Source organism: Haliotis cracherodii, unplaced genomic scaffold (assembly GCF_022045235.1).
Source record: "Haliotis cracherodii isolate W230 unplaced genomic scaffold, xgHalCrac1.p SCAF_6, whole genome shotgun sequence".
NCBI lineage: Eukaryota > Metazoa > Mollusca > Gastropoda > Lepetellida > Haliotidae > Haliotis > Haliotis cracherodii.
In genome coordinates, this window is record NW_027266319.1 from 3,735,530 (window position 1) to 3,754,559 (window position 19,030).

The 19,030-nt window shown below is 44.7% G+C and overlaps 2 protein-coding genes across 2 annotated transcripts in view; both read right to left on the minus strand.

The window, feature by feature from the left end:
• Window positions 1–3,338: 3,338 nt before the first annotated feature.
• The window catches only part of LOC139446798 (germinal-center associated nuclear protein-like), a 45,305-nt gene continuing 29,613 nt past the window's right edge, over window positions 3,339–19,030 (minus strand). Inside the window, exons 20-27 of the mRNA XM_071228127.1 lie at window positions 18,860–19,017; window positions 17,281–17,715; window positions 15,595–15,756; window positions 14,853–14,979; window positions 7,191–7,389; window positions 6,413–6,587; window positions 4,835–4,937; window positions 3,339–4,479 (exon numbers count right to left, since the gene is read on the minus strand). Of these exons, the coding sequence (XP_071084228.1) occupies window positions 3,923–4,479; window positions 4,835–4,937; window positions 6,413–6,587; window positions 7,191–7,389; window positions 14,853–14,979; window positions 15,595–15,756; window positions 17,281–17,715; window positions 18,860–19,017 (1,916 nt within the window). The 3' untranslated portion in view covers window positions 3,339–3,922. The remainder of the gene's footprint in view (window positions 4,480–4,834; window positions 4,938–6,412; window positions 6,588–7,190; window positions 7,390–14,852; window positions 14,980–15,594; window positions 15,757–17,280; window positions 17,716–18,859; window positions 19,018–19,030) is intronic.
• Window positions 7,882–10,597, minus strand: LOC139446799 (uncharacterized). Its single transcript, XM_071228128.1, has one exon. It carries the CDS (start codon window positions 10,305–10,307, stop codon window positions 8,520–8,522), a length of 1,788 nt encoding a protein of 595 aa, XP_071084229.1. The 5' UTR covers window positions 10,308–10,597; the 3' UTR covers window positions 7,882–8,519.

Below are 19,030 nucleotides of genomic sequence, written 5' to 3' on the forward strand. Positions count from 1 at the left end.
ACATGTACATGGGCGGATACGGGGGGTGCGGGGTGGGGGTGCGGGGGTGCGCGTTTTTATTTCGAAAAAAATCTTTATTTCTGTATAAATTACCACCAAAGACAATAAATAGATTTTAATTGTGCACCCCCCTTTTCATAAAAGCTGTATCCGCCCATGATGTCAACCATCTGCTGACGCGTACGGAATCACACAGCTAACATGACATGGCCGGATACCAGGAGGTCCCGTTTCACTCAGTCGCTTCACTGCAAACATTGAACACAGTTTTTAAGCTATTCAACATGATACAGTCATCTTAAAGTTACTTACAATCGTCTCGGAGAAATGAGCTGGGGGAAGAAACAGTCTATGGTAGAATCATCACCTGCTAATGGCGTATTCATTTGCCACCCTTCCAGCTGCTTAAACCAACAAAGTCTTTTTTTCAACGTGGGTTGTAGATAATGTGTAAAGTTAAAGTGAGTAATAAATAAATTACTACACTCGTCTCCGTCTCGAGTTTTTAAAACGTATGTAACGAGGGAAAACTCTCTCGCTTTCACTGGTCGATACGTTTTGAAGAAAACTCGTTGTAATTAAGAAAACGCATCTGACAGGGACGAGCATAGTGAGTTTAAATGAGAATAAATAAATTACTACACTCGTCTCCGTGAGATAGCGTTTCTTTTAATTGCTACTCGTGTTTTTTCAAAACGTATCTAACGAGAGAAAACTCTCTCGTTTTCCCCGAAAAAACGTTTTTAAGTACACTCGTTGCAATTAAGAAAACATATCTGACAGGGACGAGTATAGTATATCAATTACAATGTGTAGACTTTAAAACGTATTTACGAGCGAAAAACACGCACGCACACACACACACCCGTGGTCTAGTGGTAGAGCGTCCGCCCGGAGAGCGGAAGGCCCTGGGTTGGATCCCCGGCCACGTCAAACCAAAAGACGTTAAAAGCTGGTACTTGTTGTTACGCTGTCTGGCGCTCTGCATTAAGGGGCCAAATCAAGGACTGGTCGGCGTGGAGTCAGTATGATGTGTCTCAGTGGGGTATTCATGTTAACCTGCAGCATGGTATCTCAGTAGGCTAGCACTATAAATGGGCATCACTCCGGTACATACAACTACACACACCCATGCACAACGCGATAAAAGTGCAATATTCTTTGACAAGACGTTAAACTCCATTTCATCTCACCTCATCTGGCAGGAAAACCTAAGTAGGTATGTACTGTTTTTGTTTCAATTCATGAAGCCAGCTTACACCTGCTTGGAAGGCCCCTAATAAAGAAATTTAGAAACTGGTTTACAATCGCAGTATTGTTAACCTTAAGGTGAGAATGGTCTGTTTAACACTGATTTCCCTGCCGCACCGGCATCGGCTAACAAATTGTATTGACCAGTTTCCAGGGTTTATATAAGTCGAAAAACGGAAAATAACCATGCGGATCAATTCTAGATATCTTGCTTAGAACCTCTAATAAAGAAAAAAGGAAGATAAAGTGTTATAATATATTGTTTCTGGATACAGCACTGGCATCAACCGTTGAAATGGAACTATTATCCGTTTACAGTTTCGAATATTTTTACAGTTGCACCCACCATCTCGCAACACTCTAGGACCCATCATCATCAATTAGGGGGCGGTCGGATAGCCTGGTGGGTAAACCGTTCACTCGTCACGCCGAAGACCCGGTTTGAGTGATGCCAATTTCTTGTGTCCCCCCCTTGATATTGCTGGAGTTTGGCTAAAAACGGCATAAAACCATACTCACCTACACTTATCAATTAGATCTATTAATTTTATATTTAGTTACCTCATAAGACGGCTCTGCAGGATACGTCTGGGTAATGATTTGTGACAATAGCATCAGCTGATCCCCTCTCCTCTTTCAAGTACTTTGCCGCCACACACATCTTCATGGCCATCAATTATTCATTCAAAACATTATTGGGTAATTCAGAGGGAATTTCACTTGTGGTTGATGTATAATGTTTAACAGCCAAAAAGTGGTGACAATTATATGAGTGGAGTGAAGTCCCGATATTACAACATAAGATCATTTGAAACGTTAATTTCCAAACCTTATTTTTAAAAAAGCCTGCCTTTTTACATGGCCTTATATACAGCTGGATGCCTTTTTTATAATGTAATATTTGTCTACGTCCACAATTGCATGCATCCGTTCTTATGAGGTGTTCGTTATAAATGTAGTTTACTCTATGTTCAATGGTTGTCTGAAGAGTGAGTGAGTGAGTGAGTAAGTTGGGTTTAACGCTGCTTTTAACAGTATTCCAGTTATATCACTGTGTGTCAGCTTATTGTGGGAGGAAAGCCCGAAGTGATGCAGGTCTCTGACGTTTACCACTTTGGTGAAACCCACGAGCATGGGTATGGTGCAGACAAACCTAGAAACATTATCGGGGCGAACCGGGATTCGAACCCACAATCATAGGTTTAGGGCGTATGCAAGGGACGCAAATCTGCACAGCGAATCGAGGCGCCTTAGACGACTGGGCCACCCGTGCCCCCGGTTGTCTGAAGAAGAGAGATGGCAACGGGAAGGTTGTATTCTTAATTAGAAGTGACCCGACCTGTGAAGATCCAGGGTGGAATGGGTCTTCAGCAACCCATGCTTGCCGTGCAAGGCAAGGCAACTAATCGGGTGGTCAAGGTCGCTGACTTGGTTGATGCATGCCATTGTATCCCATTTTCTTGGATCAATGCTCATGACGTCAATCACTGGAATGTCTGGTCCAGACTCAAATTTTTGACAGACCGCCATAATATAGCTGAAATATTGCCGAGTGCCGCGTTAAACAAGAAACAAACAAACAATCCCAATGACAATTTGCGAGATTCTTGTCCACTCCTGCAGTGCCTGGCCCAGTTGGTCTAAGGTAATGGGTGGCCATTGCCTTCAGTTTACAAGTCTTCCCATCATGACCCAGGTGTAGTCTGTGGTGGACAGGTCAGGACCTATGGCTGGACATTGCATTCTGGTGATGTTTTGCTGCTGATATAGTCAGTTACCCAAAGTGCATCAGATGGGTGTCATCGCTATGTGTGAGTTTCCTCCAGCTTTAGAAATGTTCCATATATATCATGTCCGCAGACAACAGAAAGTGTTTCACATGTTCTGCCTGTTGGTAATTGATCTGGGTCTGACAAGCAAACGCTTTAGCCAGGAAGCAACCACAACCTCTACACAAGAAAGGTGTGGTCACTACGAAGTGGTCTGTCATAGAAAAATATGTTCATATGTGTGAAGCTACTGAACTTAAATTTCCACATACACATTTAGTGTAGTTATATTGTAAAAATGAAACAAAAGACACAATAGGGCGTTCAAAACATTTATTTTCAAGGTGTTTCTTGCAAAGGCTCAAACACCTTGAAAACATGAAAGCACATTGACATACTGTTCAAATGCAAATTCAATTCTACATTCAATATGCATAAATAACTGCATGGAAATGACTTATGTGAATATGTGAGTTTGTTGATCTTAGAGATTATGAATCAAGAAAACTGCGATGAATTCATGACATGATAAGTCCATGACTATACAATAGATTTGACAAAACACATGATTCCTTGCTTCCACACTGGTACAAAACTGACATCTCTTTATGAATCTGAAACGCACAAAAACTGTTCATGCACCGGTACAGGAAGGATCCTAGTTCAGCACTCTCTGTGTCAAAGACAAATGTGTCGGTGAGAAGCACTGTGTACTAACAACTTTGTCATAGACAGAATAACGCTCTGATGTGTCATCACTGCTTGAATATGTCCGCCAACTGGGAACTGGTCATCCAGTGTAGATCACAGCATGAAAGAAGATACAGGTACCTGACCAACGGCATCATCATCAGCTGCATCGCCTCCATCATCACATGGCTGCTGATGAACCTAAATCTCCATCACGAATTCAACAAGAATTCCAGCCTCTTTTCAAACAGGTGACTCTCCTGTCTGAAAGCATCCACCTTGTCCTGCAGGCTGCTCATTCTCCCACCGATGGTCATGTCCACATCCTCCTCACATTGTTCCACTTCCGTATCTGAGTTCTGTTCTGGCCCCTTCACACCATTCCTCCCCAGAGCCTGATGAGCTTTCCTCCCAGCAGCAGGGTACCAGTCACAGGTCCCGCCTGATGCAGCAGCCAGGAAGTTCCCTGCAGCCATCCCTGCAGCCATCCCGGCATCCATCCCGGCATCCATCCCGGCATCCATCCCTACATTTCCCTCCTGCAACACAGACTCCAGGTACTTCTCAAACTTGCGATCCTTCTCCTTCTCTGCTGCTATGGAGGTCATCAGAGAGGAACACTTTGACATTAGAGACCGGTGCATGTCTGTCTCGTAGGAGCCCTCCGTCATGGACATGAGGACTGGGGTCTCTTCCTCCTTTGACATGGCTGCACACTTCTCGTGCTTCTTCTCCACAGCTTTCCCTACAGTCTCCAACACTGTCAGACCTTCACAAGAGAGGAATCATGTCAATCAATCAGTGTGTTATCAGCCTTAGTTACCTCCGAACATTTTTATCTTAGGGAATAATTTGGTAACATTAAGAATGGCAGTTAACCAAAGCGTGAAGTATCAAAAGGGCCCTGTTTAGCTCACTGAAAAAAGTAAAATTTATGGAAAATTTTGAAATATTGTTATGAAAATTATGAGACATGTTCATATGACTGATAAAAAGTCTTATTTTCTTTCTTATGCTTGCAAGTTTTGGACCTACAACATGACTGAGTGCATTAATTGCACAAGTCTGAGAGTAGCTGATTGTGGATTGCTCAGGGTCAGCCAACACCATCGCAATTCACTTACAATGAATATTGCTGTCAAACATGGCTTCCTTCCAGGACTCGGGGGCGGCAAAGTCATTGAACTCTTCCTCAGAGTAATACACCACCAGCTCCCGGGGAGGGTGCTGAAACATGGAAAGCATTACATGTGATATAACAGTTGGAGAGGGTGCTGAAACATGTGATATAACAGTTGGAGAGGGTGCTGAAACATGGGAGATACGACAGTTGGAGAGGGTGCTGAAACATGGGTGATATGACAGTTGAAGAGGGTGCTGAAACATTGGAGATACGACAGTTGGAGAGGGTGCTGAAACATGGAAGATATGACAGTTGGAGAGGGTGCTGAAACATGGAAGATATGACAGTTGGAGAGGGTGCTGAAACATGAGAGATACGACCGTTGGAGAGGGTGCTGAAACATGGAAGATATGACAGTTGGAGAGGGTGCTGAAACATGGGAGATACGACCGTTGGAGAGGGTGCTGAAACATGGGAGATACGACCGTTGGAGAGGGTGCTGAAACATGGGAGATACAACAGTTGGAGAGGGTGCTGAAACATGGGAGATACGACAGTTGGAGAGGGTGCTGAAACATGGGAGATACGACAGTTGGAGAGGGTGCTCCAACATGGGAAATACGACCGTTGGAGAGGGTGCTGACACACGGGAGATACCACAGTTGGAGAGGGTGCTGAAACATGGGAGATACGACAGTCGGAGAGGTTGCTGCAACATGGGAAATACGACAGTTGGAGAGGGTGCTGAAACATGGGAGATACAATAGTTGGAGAGGGTGCTGAAACATGGTAGATACGACAGTTGGAGAGGGTGCTGAAACATGGGAGATACAACAGTTGGAGAGGATGCTGAAACACGGGAGATACGACAGTTGGAGAGGGTGCTGAAACATGGGAGATACGACAGTTGGAGAGGGTGCTGAAACATGGGAGATACGACAGTTGGAGAGGGTGCTGAAACATGGGAGATACGAGAGTTGGAGAGGTTGCTGCAACAGGGGAGATACGACAGTTGGATGGGGTGCAGAAAAATATGGCAGATATGACAGTTGGAGAGGGTGCTGAAACATGGGAAATACGACCGTTGGAGAGGTTGCTGCAACAGGGGGGATACAACAGTTGGAGAGGGTGCTGAAACATGGGAGATACGACAGTTGGAGAGGGTGCTGCAACATGGGAGATACGACAGTTGGAGAGGTTGCTGCAACAGGGGAGATACGACAGTTGGAGAGGGTGCTGAAACATGGGAGATACGACAGTTGGAGAGGTTGCTGCAACAGGGGAGATACGACAGTTGGAGAGGGTGCTGAAACACGGGAGATACGACAGTTGGAGAGGGTGCTGAAACATGGGAGATACGACAGTTGGAGAGGGTGCTGAAACATGGGAGATACGACAGTTGGAGAGGGTGCTGAAACATGGGAGATATGACAGTTGGAGAGGTTGCTGCAACAGGGGAGATATGACGTGTTAAACAACAGTTGGAGAGAGTGCTCAAATATTGGTACTTCAATGTACTACAATTGAGCTTTGGACTTGGCAATGCATGGAAAGTTTGACCATGACGCCTCGTGCTCACCTCCAGTGAATGTTTGTCCATGATGGGGAGACAGGTAAGTCTGTAGGTGATGCAGGCGTCGATGACATCCGTCCAGGGCATGTTGACGTAGGTGGGTTCACACCTGTCCTCCCCCTCCACCAGGTAACACACATCGTTAAATTCCTCCTGTACCTTCTGCAGCAAACTCTTGATCCTGAAGACACACAACATCCTACAGGTGAGTCTCAGCAGGTCAAGGTTGAAGGAAACATATGAACCTCGAACCAGTGCTCTATGATTTAATGGTACATTTTCACCAACATTTAAAAAAAATGTTTAAAAAACGCAATATTCTTTTCTGACCAAAAGTGACTTCAGTCTATTATGGCAGTCCTCATACAGCTCAACTTTCGAAAGCGATATGGATTTTCCATCCTATTTGCTTACATATTATCAGCAATCATTGTGAAAAAATAATTAGTATCCTGATAAAAACGTGAGTAGAGTACAAAGAAAGCACAACTACATTTCTGTCACTTATGGCCAGTAGTAGTGTAGTTCTAACATTCCCTGCTTTTCTCTGCCAAATTCCCCATCCATTAAAACAAAATGAAATGGTCATTCTAGTGGATCTACGCAATTGGGATCAATGCCATGCATCAACCAAGTCAGAGAGCCTGACCCCCCGATCCCGTTAGTTGCCTCTTAAGACAAGCATAGTCGCCTTTTACAGCAAGCATGGGTTGCTGAAGACCTATTCTACCCCGGATCTTCACGAGTCATACAGAAAGTACATTATGGACATGAAGACCCCCACCTTGTGGCCAGATGTATGGTGTTCTTTCCCTTGTTCTGCTTGACCACGTCCTGGACGAAGGCCCACACGTCGGAGCACACCTGCTCCCAGGAGTTGCAGTCGTAGTCGTAGTATCGGAAGCGAGGGAGCTGCAGCAGGGAGATCTCCTCGTACAGGTGACTCAGGTGCTCCGACGTGTTCCAGTGGGATGCTGGCAACTCTGCAACACACACATGACTTAGAGGTTCCACATCAACTTGTACTGGTCACATGACTTGGTCAACACAACTCATGGACATAAAAACAAAACACAAAACTTTTTTTTTGAGAAATCTGTTTCTCAGTTTGGAATGAATGAATGAGTATGGTCTTTTGGCGATTTTAGCAAAATTCCAGCAATGTCACGGCAGGGAACATCAGAAATGGGATTCACACATTGTACCCATGTGGGGAATAAAACCCAGGCCTTTGGCATAACGAGCTAACGCTTTAACCACAAGGCAGTTTGGAATTGTCTAATGTCCCCCTTTCACTAAGACCACGAATATTCTAAATCACCCCAAATCGGAAACTTTCAAAAATTCGTGACGATTCGGCCAATAATGCAAACTTTTGTGGCTTATCGGATTGAAAAATTTAGTAAAATCTAAATATTTTTTACATTTGTATACTTATCCTGCATTACTCCTTAATGCATTCACTGCTTACCTTGCGACAAAAAAAAACTGGGACAGCTAACCGGCGATGGTCCTTGGGTGAATGGCTCTGTTCGTAATCCCACTTTTACATCCCCCGTCGCTGTCCCTGTGACCTCACGTGACCAAAGGTCAACTCTTCACATCACTGCCTGTCGCCCGAGCTTAAAAAAACATACTTTTGAGGTTTCTGAAGCCAAAGTGGGGAGGCAAGTCTGCGACGGGTGGGCCTTAAACGTAGTAATGCAGGATAAGTATACAAATGTAAAAAATATTTAGATTTTACTAAATTTTTTACTTATCCTGCATTACTCCTTAATGCATCTGTATCGGACGGTATGGAGGTGGGAAATCCTCAATACAGAAACCTCGATAATTCACACCCTGACAACATGACACAGATTGGTCAGTAAACCGTTAAGCGGAAAAGTTGAGAGAAAACGCTAATACGGTAGGGTATTACAATGTGGCAAACAATTGCACATGGGAATTAAAGAATAGTTCCCTATACATTTTAGTAATAAAGACAATGAGCTGCTCAGCCAAATCTTTACTTACTATATAATTATAGCCCTGCTGACAAAAACTTGTCTTCCCCTGGCGAAATCTGATCGATTACACCAAACATGAAAAGGCTCTGTATAGGGTGCGTACATTATTTGCGTCGAGGGTTGGTAACTTGCTGAGCTACAACCAACGGCCCAAAACTCCGTACACCTTCAATGTCCTCGAGAGTCACATCTCGAAGATAATGACTAGCGAAAACTGTGTCAGACCTCCAAAAACATCCTTCCATGATTGTCTTAATAGTACAATTGCTGTGTAAGGCCATGGTAGAGGCTAATGCCCTGATCTCATGAGGATTATTCGTTCTTGGTGGATCCAAATTGGCGATCGAATAGGCCTGAAGGATGACTGCGCGTAACCATAAGGATATGGTGTTGCGACTGACCTCGGTCGTGGATGTAGTAGATACGGGTATAAATAACCGCTTCCTCGAACCACGCCTAGTCTTGGAACGGCGGATGAAAATTCGCAGTGCCCGTACTGGACATAATAGAAGTTCACCCTCATCCTCACTGCCCACAATCGTCGAGATTGGTGGAATGGTGAAGGAACGATCAGGTTGGCCTGGTAATTGATTTTTGGCAATAAAATCCCAGCACAACCCTAGATGTACCGTTCCGTGCGTCCCATGCTCAAAACGAACCCGGGTAATGTCGATTGCATGTAATTCGCTCACCCGTGCCGCTGTGGCTAATGCCAAGAGAAACATTGTTTTCTTGGTGAGGTCATAAAAGGAGGATGCATTGAGGGGCTCAAATGGGGGTCCTCGCAAACCTCGAAGTACCACGTTCAGATCCCATGCAGGTGGGCGGAACTTGGTCTTCTGATCCTCAAGCCTAAATGAGCGTAATAAGGCCTGTAGTTCCGGGATCTTAGTAATCTTACGATTATCCGGAACGGCCAACACTGAGTTAAGTGCAACCAAGTACGTGGTAATGGTGCTACCTTTCAAGTGTCTCTGGGTACGCAGATGTAGGAGGTATTCAGCTAAAAACTGAGGTGACGCTGTGGTAGGATCTTGACCTTTTGCCTTGCAAAAAGTTTCAAACGATACCCACTTATCATCGTAAAGGCTTCTAGTAGAGGGACGATGAGCTAAGGTTATAGCTTTTGCTGCCCGAGCCGAATAGCCTTTTGCACTTAATGCCTTTTTAAGACGAACCAACCGTGCAGACGAAATCTGTCTGGTGTTGGATGAGGCAATTTGCTGTGAGGGTGGATAAGTAGGTTGGACCACTGTGGAAGGGGTAGTGGGTCGTTTCCTGCTAGCTTCCTGAGCTCGACGAACCACCCTCTCGCTGGCCACCAGGGCGCGACCAAAGTCAGAGCAAGTGTTCTTGTCTCTTGGATCTTTTGTATTACCCTGGGAAGTAGAACTGGTGGCGGAAATGCATACGCCTTTAGTCCTTCCCAAGGAATGCTGAATGCGTCCACCGCCCAAGCCCTCGGATCTGGTAACGGGGAGACATATGTCAAAAGTTGATGGTTTTGGCAAGTTGCAAACAGGTCGATGTTTGGTTGCCCGAACTTCCGAACCAATATTTGGAATGCTTCTGTGTGAAGTTTCCACTCGGTGGGTGCTACCCTGTCTGGTCGTGATAGAGCATCGGCCAGAATGTTTCGACATCCGGGGATGTGCTGAACTATGAACTGTAGTTGCAGCCGATCCACTAAATGGAAAAACCTGAATGTCTGTTGCAGTAGCGAGTTGGAGTGTGTTGTTCCCTGATTGCGCAGGCACCACACCACAGTGCTGTTGTCTGTGGATATGGAGAGTTGGGTTGATTGTAGTTGATTCTGCCAATGGGATATGGCTAGGATTACGGCTTCCAACTCCAGATTGTTTATGTGCCATTTCCGATGAGCGCTTGACCATAGCCCTGAGACTGTCTGGTCTTGTAGATGAGCACCCCACCCCTGAAGGGAGGCGTCTGCGAATAGGTGTAGATTCGGGGACAACCCTGATAAAGAGATTCCTCCTAAGACATTCGACTCTATCGTCCACCAACGGAGATAAGGTCTCAAGTGCGTTGGTAGCATGATGGCCCTGAGTGGATCCTGACTCCTGATGTAGGGATTCAGGAATTGTTGTATTGGGCGTAACTGTAATCGGCCTCTGTTGGTTAGGTCCTGGGCTGAGGTGAGTAACCCTAGCAACACTTGCCATTGGTGAAGTGTGCGTGGTTGACAAAGAGCAGGTGACAGGAGGCGTAAAATCTTGTGCCATCTGTCCCTGGGGACCGACAGGAGGTTCTGATCTGTTTGAAATAGTCCTCCTATGAACTGGAGTCGAAAAGATGGAGTTAACTCCGATTTCGCCTCGTTGACTATCCAACCCAGTTGATATAGTAGTCTTCTGGTGAATTCCCGGTGGCATACTAACATCAGTGTGTGTTGATGACACAGGAGACAGTCGTCTATGTACGACTGGAACCAAATGTTCCTCAGCTGTAGAAACACAGTTATGGGCTTCATTATTCGCGTAAATAGCCACGGGGCCACTGAAATGCCAAATGGGAGTACTGCCCACTGGTAGTGGACCCCATTGAACTGGAACCTGAGGAATCTGCGATCTTTGGGATGAATCGGTATGTGCAGATATGCATCCTGTAGATCGATACTGATCAAGGAATCGAACGCTTTTATGCTGGTTCTGAGTATTCTCAATGTAATGAGGCGGAAATAGGGTGGACGCTTCAGATAGAGCTCGTTGAAAACAGAGAGATTGTGTATCATTCTCATCTTGTCTGAGCCCTTCTTGGGTACCAGGAAGATGTGAGAATAAAATCCCGGAGTTAACGCTGGGCTGTGTATAATCTCTACGGCTCTTTTCTCCAATAGTAAGTCTATGTTGGCCTTTAAAAGGACATGTTGCTTCCTTGGATAATTCCCCGGAATGGGTGCCGTGGTCAACGGAGGAAAAACCTCTATGTCTAGTTGGTAACCGTGGCGTAGAATGTTGAGAACATAATCGTCCCTGAGGATGCTCCAGTTCTTCCAAAACAAATTTAGTCTCCCGCCTACGGGGGTATTGACAATTGGGACGACTGGGGGTAGGAGATCCCAGTCGTGACTGTCTAACATTTCAATGTTTGCCCCTCCTTTCACCTCCCTTACTGTGGTATTTACCACGTCGGGATTGATAAGAACCCTGGGGTTTTCCTCTGCCACGCCCTTTGCCACGAAAAGAATCTTGCACCTGTCCTTCCTTAAGCGACTCACGTCTAGGCCTGTAGTTGCCTGACTTGCCTGATCGCTGGGAGAAATTTTGAGAAACATGCTCCAAAGCCTTGAGTGCTGTTTCATCCCTAGCGTAACTGGAAACCTTGGCGTGTGTGTCTGAAATCTGTTCGTTGAACAGAGATGATGAAGACCAGGGTTGACGTAGCAATCTGCGTTTAAACTCTGAGTCCCAAGTAGATAAGGCTAAATAACCCAATCTCCGAGTGACAGTTATTTCTGCCAACGCAGCTTTAAGATGATTCCTTATATGGTCAATCTGACGCTGTTGAAAATCAACTATAGTTTGGAGGTGATCTAGTCGGTTAGGATTATCCTCTGACAGATCCTGCTCTACCGCCCGAGTAGACGATGCTAATGCTGCTAAAGGTTTTAATACCCTTCGGATTTCTGTTTCAATAAACGCAACTCTGGTATCCTGAACCTTAAGAGTGGTAGGCCTTGACGAGCCTGTCATTCTCTGTATATCCTCATCCAAACTATGTGCCTGGTTTGCTGCCTCAAAGCCATGTATAGGAAATTCATCTTTCCTAAATCTGGGAGGTCTGAATGACGGCGTAAGTGTCAGCCTGGAGAAGTCCTCATCCAAAGATCTAATCATATCTGACATCATAGGGTCAATCGGAATCGACGTGGGATGTGTCCAAATAGTATCTTTTTTATCCACCCCACTACCCGGGGAAGGTACTGAAATGAGGCGGTCAGCTACCCAATCAGGTACTTGAGCCAGGCTAAGGTGAGTATTCCATTCGTTCGCGGAATCTCCCTCCTCATCATTAGAACCATCTGATGAATCAGAACGACGTTGATGTGTACGTCTTGATGGTGAACGACTTCTACTCCGATGTGCAATATTACCTCTGACCGAGGGCTTAGATGAACTGCCTGGTGACAAGGAATCATGAGTTGATGTCCAAGTACGGGCAGGTGTACTGGTACTACTCAACGAAGAATGTACTGTATTATGACTCATAATAGGAGTGTTATACACATTAGTCACTGGAGTAGGCGGTAAAATATGTGCTGTAGATGTATTTGATGCAGGTGTCTGATACATAGGCATAGGCGTAGGCATAGACGTAGACATAGGCGTAGGCGCAGGATACAGTTGTGTCATAGACTGCTGCCACATTGACTGTAGAAAATTTTGCATCCAATTAGTGTTTGGAATTGGCATAGGCGCCTGCGCTGGGAACGTTGGTACAGCGCTAAGCTGATCGTGCGCTGCTTGCGTAATATCATACGCTGATAGCCCTGGGGCTGATGTCCCTGTAGAAGCGCTTGTGTAGTAGGGCTTGGCTGCGCTTGGCGCAGGCATATGAGGCGCAATGCTCAATGGAGACCTGAGTCTAGCTTGGCTTGGCGCTACCCCCGACAACGCATCTTGAGACGCTGGCGCACTGTCTGCAGCCGTAACAGATGTAGAATTCTCCAAAGACTGCAAATTAGGTGCAATTATAATACGCCCAACATTCTCCGGGAGAGAAGATTCCGGTGGCATGTGCACCTCCGCGGTGACAGTTACGGCCGACCTATTATCCCTCATAGATAAAGGTTGCGTCGTAATGATCGAATCCTGTCCATCGCTCATTCGCGATAGCGATAAAGACATTTTCCTTTTCTCACGACGTGATTGCTGTAAAATACGTTTGTGAGTAACTTGCCTATACCTCGCGAAACTCGTTGGAGAGAGGTTTATACAAAAAACACATTTAGAATTTGGTGCACAAATTTGTGTACACGACAAACAACGTGGGTGAGGATCTTGAATAGATTTTTTTCCACGACAATTAGTACAACGCGCAAGCATAAGTTACGCAATAATATACTAGAAGAAAACGGGACTGGAATTTACTGCCGTAGATAATTTCTCGGCAAATTTTGAACGAGTTGAAAGTGTATAAATGCTTGAATATACGCAACTCAATGAACCGCCAAGGCTAGTAGTATTTAAAACAACATATGAAATATGTTATACATACCTAGCCGATAATTGTAAACAATTGACTACCTTCCAAGCAAACAATTGTAACACAATTCAAAATGGCGGGGAACAGATAGCACGTGGCGGGAAAAGCAAAAAAGACACGTCTTTTTTTCCCGCCTCAAAACATCAAATACAACTTCACAACATGTTGAAAGTAATATGAAATGTATACATCACCCATCGCAGAAGAATTTTAGAATGGTAGAAGAATTAGAAGGTCTAAATAAATCCAAAAAACGAGAGCTCCGCTGGAAACGTCCTAGCTATGTCGCGACAGGCAGTGATGTGAAGAGTTGACCTTTGGTCACGTGAGGTCACAGGGACAGCGACGGGGGATGTAAAAGTGGGATTACGAACAGAGCCATTCACCCAAGGACCATCGCCGGTTAGCTGTCCCAGTTTTTTTTTGTCGCAAGGTAAGCAGTGAATGCATTAAGGAGTAATGCAGGATAAGTAAAAAATATGAAGAATGCAAAAGAATTGATTAAGAAGCTGTTACGGAACATAAGAATAAATTATGAATGGATTACGATACAGCCATGAAATTGCAATTCGGGGACCCTTCCACGAAGGTTTTTGACAAACAAAACCTTTCTCGCTGATTTGACGAACTCCTGCGAACTGTACAATCTTTGGGAATCAAATAAGATTCATTTAAGAACTTTAAGAAATGATTGAGATTTATCTAAGGACATGAAAAAATTGATTTGGGATATTCGTGGTCATAGTGAAATGGGGGCATTAGGAACATGTAGGTGGTATTTTATTGCCTTTTGGAAGAAGAAACCTCCTGCATCAACAAACAGGCTTCGGGAAATAAATTAGTGTCGGCTGTCAAAACATAATTGGCATACCAGTTGATGCTTTTAGTGGATGTACTGGTACACAAAGATGAAGGAATCAGATTAAACCAATGTCAAATACTGATGACTAAAACATAACAGAATGTTCTGCCATTCTTTAAACTAATTAAGCTAAGTTGGAAGTGGAACTTTGATTCAAACTCAAGATATAGGATGTATGGGATGAACCCTGCACAGCAACTTGCAGCAAGTTAGAGGACAGAGATACCTGTAACTCATGAACATACAGCAGAGAGTAAATGTTAGATATAGCTTCATACAATCTCGATACTAACAGAAGTCAAAAAGTGTTAAGGACTAAACACAGCGAGCAATGACAACACTGGCCTACCTTTTTTCTTGTAGCACCAAACAAACTCGGGTATCGGACAGGAGAGTGTAGCAAGGGAGGCTGCTGATGCCACCTCGGCCAGATGCTCCACCACACAGTTGTACAGAGTTATCAGGGTGTTGGGAGCCTGTAACATACAGTCAGTCAAACATGGCAGAAGTGTTGGGAGCCTGTAACATACAGTCAGTCAAACAGAACACACGTGTTGGGATCCTGTAACATACAGTCAAACAGGACACACGTGTTGGGAGCCTGTAACATACAGTCAAACAGGACACACGTGTTGGGATCCTGTAACATACAGTCAAACAGGACACACGTGTTGGGAGCCTGTAACATACAGTCAAACAGGACACACGTGTTGGGAGCCTGTAACATACAGTCAAACAGGACACACGTGTTGGGATCCTGTAACACACAGTCAAACATTACACAAGTGTTGGGAGCCTGTAACATACAGTCAAACAGAACACACGTGTTGGGATCCTGTAACATACAGTCAAACAGGACACACGTGTTGGGAGCCTGTAACATACAGTCAAACAGGACACACGCGTTGGGAGTTTGTAACATACAGTCAAACAGGACACAAATGTTGGGAACCTGTAACATACAGTCAAACAGGACACAAGTGTTGGGAGCCTGTAACATACAGTCATTTAGTCAAACATGACACAAGATACAAGTGTCCCCCTCTACACCTGCCGCAGTAACACCCTGCCTGTGTCGAGTCAGTCCTCACCTGGTGCAGTGTGTGTCTCTCCTTGTTGCAACGGAGGTTGTGTAGGACGGGGGTGAAGTACTCCTGCAGTAGTAGTTCCTCCACGTAGTCATCCACCCGTGCCGTCAGCAGCGTTGGCAACTCCGCCATGTGTTCCACCAGCCACACGACACTCTCCGACAACTGCCAACCAAACACAAAATCATACCACATGTAGACAATTCATCCTTAATTTTTCTGAATAGAAGAATATCAACAGAGTTTTATCGAATTGGTATTTGCCAAGAAAACCACATATGAATATTATTTAGCATTTTGAAGTTAACTTTCCCATTATAGAAACAGAAATATCAAAATTGTTGCAATGTTACTGCTCATTCTCAGTGCTGACACATCTACTCCTCTGTGATGTGAATTAAAAACAACCGGTTAACGTCATATGGGGAAATTCATTCCCTGAGGGTTGTAGAATACTTAAAACAATAATCCTCAAAAGGAGTTCATGACCCCCCGACTTGTTCACGTTACCACAATGAATGTGTCACAATGAGACAGAACAACAGTTACACCATCAACAACAATTCATTCTGTGACACTGGACCATATTTCATGGAAAGTTACTTCATGTAAATAATATGAAAAACAGATGAACTGTGATCAAACATAAGACCCTTTTGTTGACATCAAGTACAGAAATACTGAGAAACAATAAGAACTCTATTGCAAGTATATATATACAGGAAACCTTATTGGCTATTCTCACTACAAAAGAATGCGATGTGAAAGGCTTAATTGTACATGTTTGCCACAATATTTAAACAGGTAATATTAATCACAATGTGCACAATTTGAAAAATATCTACAGATACAGTCCTAGTACATGTGTGTGTGTTTGTTGTTTAACGCTGCCCTCTGCAATATTCTAGCTCTATGATGGAGGCCTGTATGTAATTGAGTCTGGACCAGACAAACCCGTGGTATCTTCTGGGTACAATGCCAGCAGGCGACCAAGTCATTGAGCCTTACCATTCGATCGATACATCGCCTCTCACAACAAGCATAGGTTAGGGGACCAGCTCTAACTAGGGATCACCGGAGGGTTTAACAATGTGAATAGTAAGGCCATCAGGAGCTGCTGGTGACCCGTGAAGATCCGGGGTAGAATAGGTGTGTGTTGCAGTGTAGCCGGCATCCCACTGGAACACGTGTACGAGGAGATCTCCCTGCTTCAGCTCTGTCGCTTCCACTACTACGACTACGACTACAGCTGCAACTCCTGGGAGGAGGTGTGCTCCGACGTGTGGGCCTTCGTCCAGTACGTGGTCAAGCAGAACAAGGGAAAGACACCATCCATCTGGCTACAAGGTGGGGGTCTTCCTGTCCATAATGTACTTTCTGTACGACCCATGAAGATCCGGGGTAGAATAGGTCTTTAGCAACCCATGCTTGCTGAACAGGTGACTATGCTTGTCGTAAGAGGCGACTAACGGGATCAGGTGGTCAGACTCGCTGACTTGGTTGATGCATGTCATCGTATCCCAATTGCGTAGATAAATGCTCATGATGTCAATCACAAGATTTGTCTGGTCCAGACTTTTTATTTACAGACCACTATCATATAGATGGAATATTGCTGAGTGTGGTGTTAAACAACAATTAAACAAACTCACACACTCACAAACTCACGCACTCACAAACGGCACTCACCCTGTCAGCAGCTTGAGGAAGGTCGGCCTCCAGCTCCACTACACCTGCAGGGAGAGAGAGTTTGTCCACGACCGACACCAGTCCATCATCCTGGAAACTGTTTAACTCTAGCCTCTGTATCAGCTCACTCACAGAGAAGCTCCCATTGGTTGATTCTGGTAAAACAATGACCAATGGTAGTGCAGGAGACTTGGGCTTGGCGTGTAGAACTCCTGCAAGACGAGCTGTGGCTTGCTTCCAGTAAGCTTGGTTGTCGTCAACCGGAGGAAGGACGAAGAGGATTCCAGCACTGCCAAGCAGGAGGCGCTTGTCTTCCACCTTCTGTACCTCCTTCTTGTTGAGAGTTCCCACCACCGTCCTCACACACACTCCAACCTGCAGGGGTTGTTTCCCTTGTCTCTTTACCATGGAATGGTACAAACTCAAAACCTCGCCCTAAGAGAACAAAATTAAAAATAGTGGACAAAAGAAATCAAAAGACACAAATCAGAGGTTAAGTGAGTGAGATGGGGTTTAATGTCGTTTTTAACAGTATTCTAGTCATATCACGGTGTGTCAGCTTAATGTAGGAGGAAAGCTTGAAGTGATGCAGGTCTCAGATGTTTACCACTTCGGTGAAACCCACAAGCACGGGTATGGTGCTGACAAACCTAGAAACATAATTGGGGCGAACCGGGATTCGAACCCACAATCATAGGTTTCTGGCTTGCCCAAGGGACATAACCCTGCACAGCAAATCGTGGCACCTTAGATGACTGGGCCACCTGTGCCCCCAATCAGAGGTTAAGAATTACTGGGTAAGGTACACCGAGTTGTACTCTCAGGCTGATGAACAGCTCTCAACTTAATAGTTAAAGGAACAAACCTTGTGTTTTGGCACCTAATGATTCGTGAAATAGACAAACAATAATAATTATTTCTTTATGCACGTTTTGTTTGCTTGTTTGTTGATAAATCCACACTCAGCAATATTCCAGCTATATTATGACAGCCTGTACATGCCAAAGTTTGGACCAGATAAACCAGTGATTGATATTATGACAAACTATCAAGCTGAATCCCCACTAGGACTCCTTATGTATGAAATGAATCTTGAATTACCGTATTCGATGTAATGAGTGCCCCGCTCTTATAAGCGCCCACTGCGATATATTTGCTAATATATTGGCTTGTGAACAATCCCAGTTAGCACTCCTTCTGATTGATCAGTGTACACAAGACTTTTTTATTCGTGCATAATACGCACTCGTATTATGAGCAATTAAATTCTGGAAAATATATGTCGTGTATAATATGCACAGACATTTCTTTTGTATCATATGAGACTGTCAGCATAAACCACAATATTCATGATCTTTCCGCTCTGTTTTTTTTCTTACCAATACTATATTATAATAAGAGTCCCCTTTTTCTATTTTTTAGAGAGCCCTTGGTGCTTATTACGTCTAATTCGGTACCCGTACTGTCAGATAGATTTAGAAGTCATAAAGAATGACACCTATCTGTGAGCCAGCAAGTGAGCGAGTGAATGGTGTTTTACGTCCTACTCAGTGCTAATACAGTGCCTATCTATACTGACCCTGTACTTGAGATGCGGGTTGTCAGGTACATCTCGTCTCTGCAACTTTGCACACAGCCACTTGTTGACCAGCTCGCCAACATCCGAGTCCACTGTGGTCACCGCCGCTGTGTCCGGCAGCGACACGGTCAGCTTCCATGTTATCTCTGGGGCTGTCTCTGCAGATCAAGC

Coding starts and splice junctions, on each gene's coding strand:
- LOC139446799 (XM_071228128.1), bottom strand. CDS start 10,307: ATGGTCAAGCGCTCATCGGAAATGGCACATAAACAATCTGGAGTTGGA.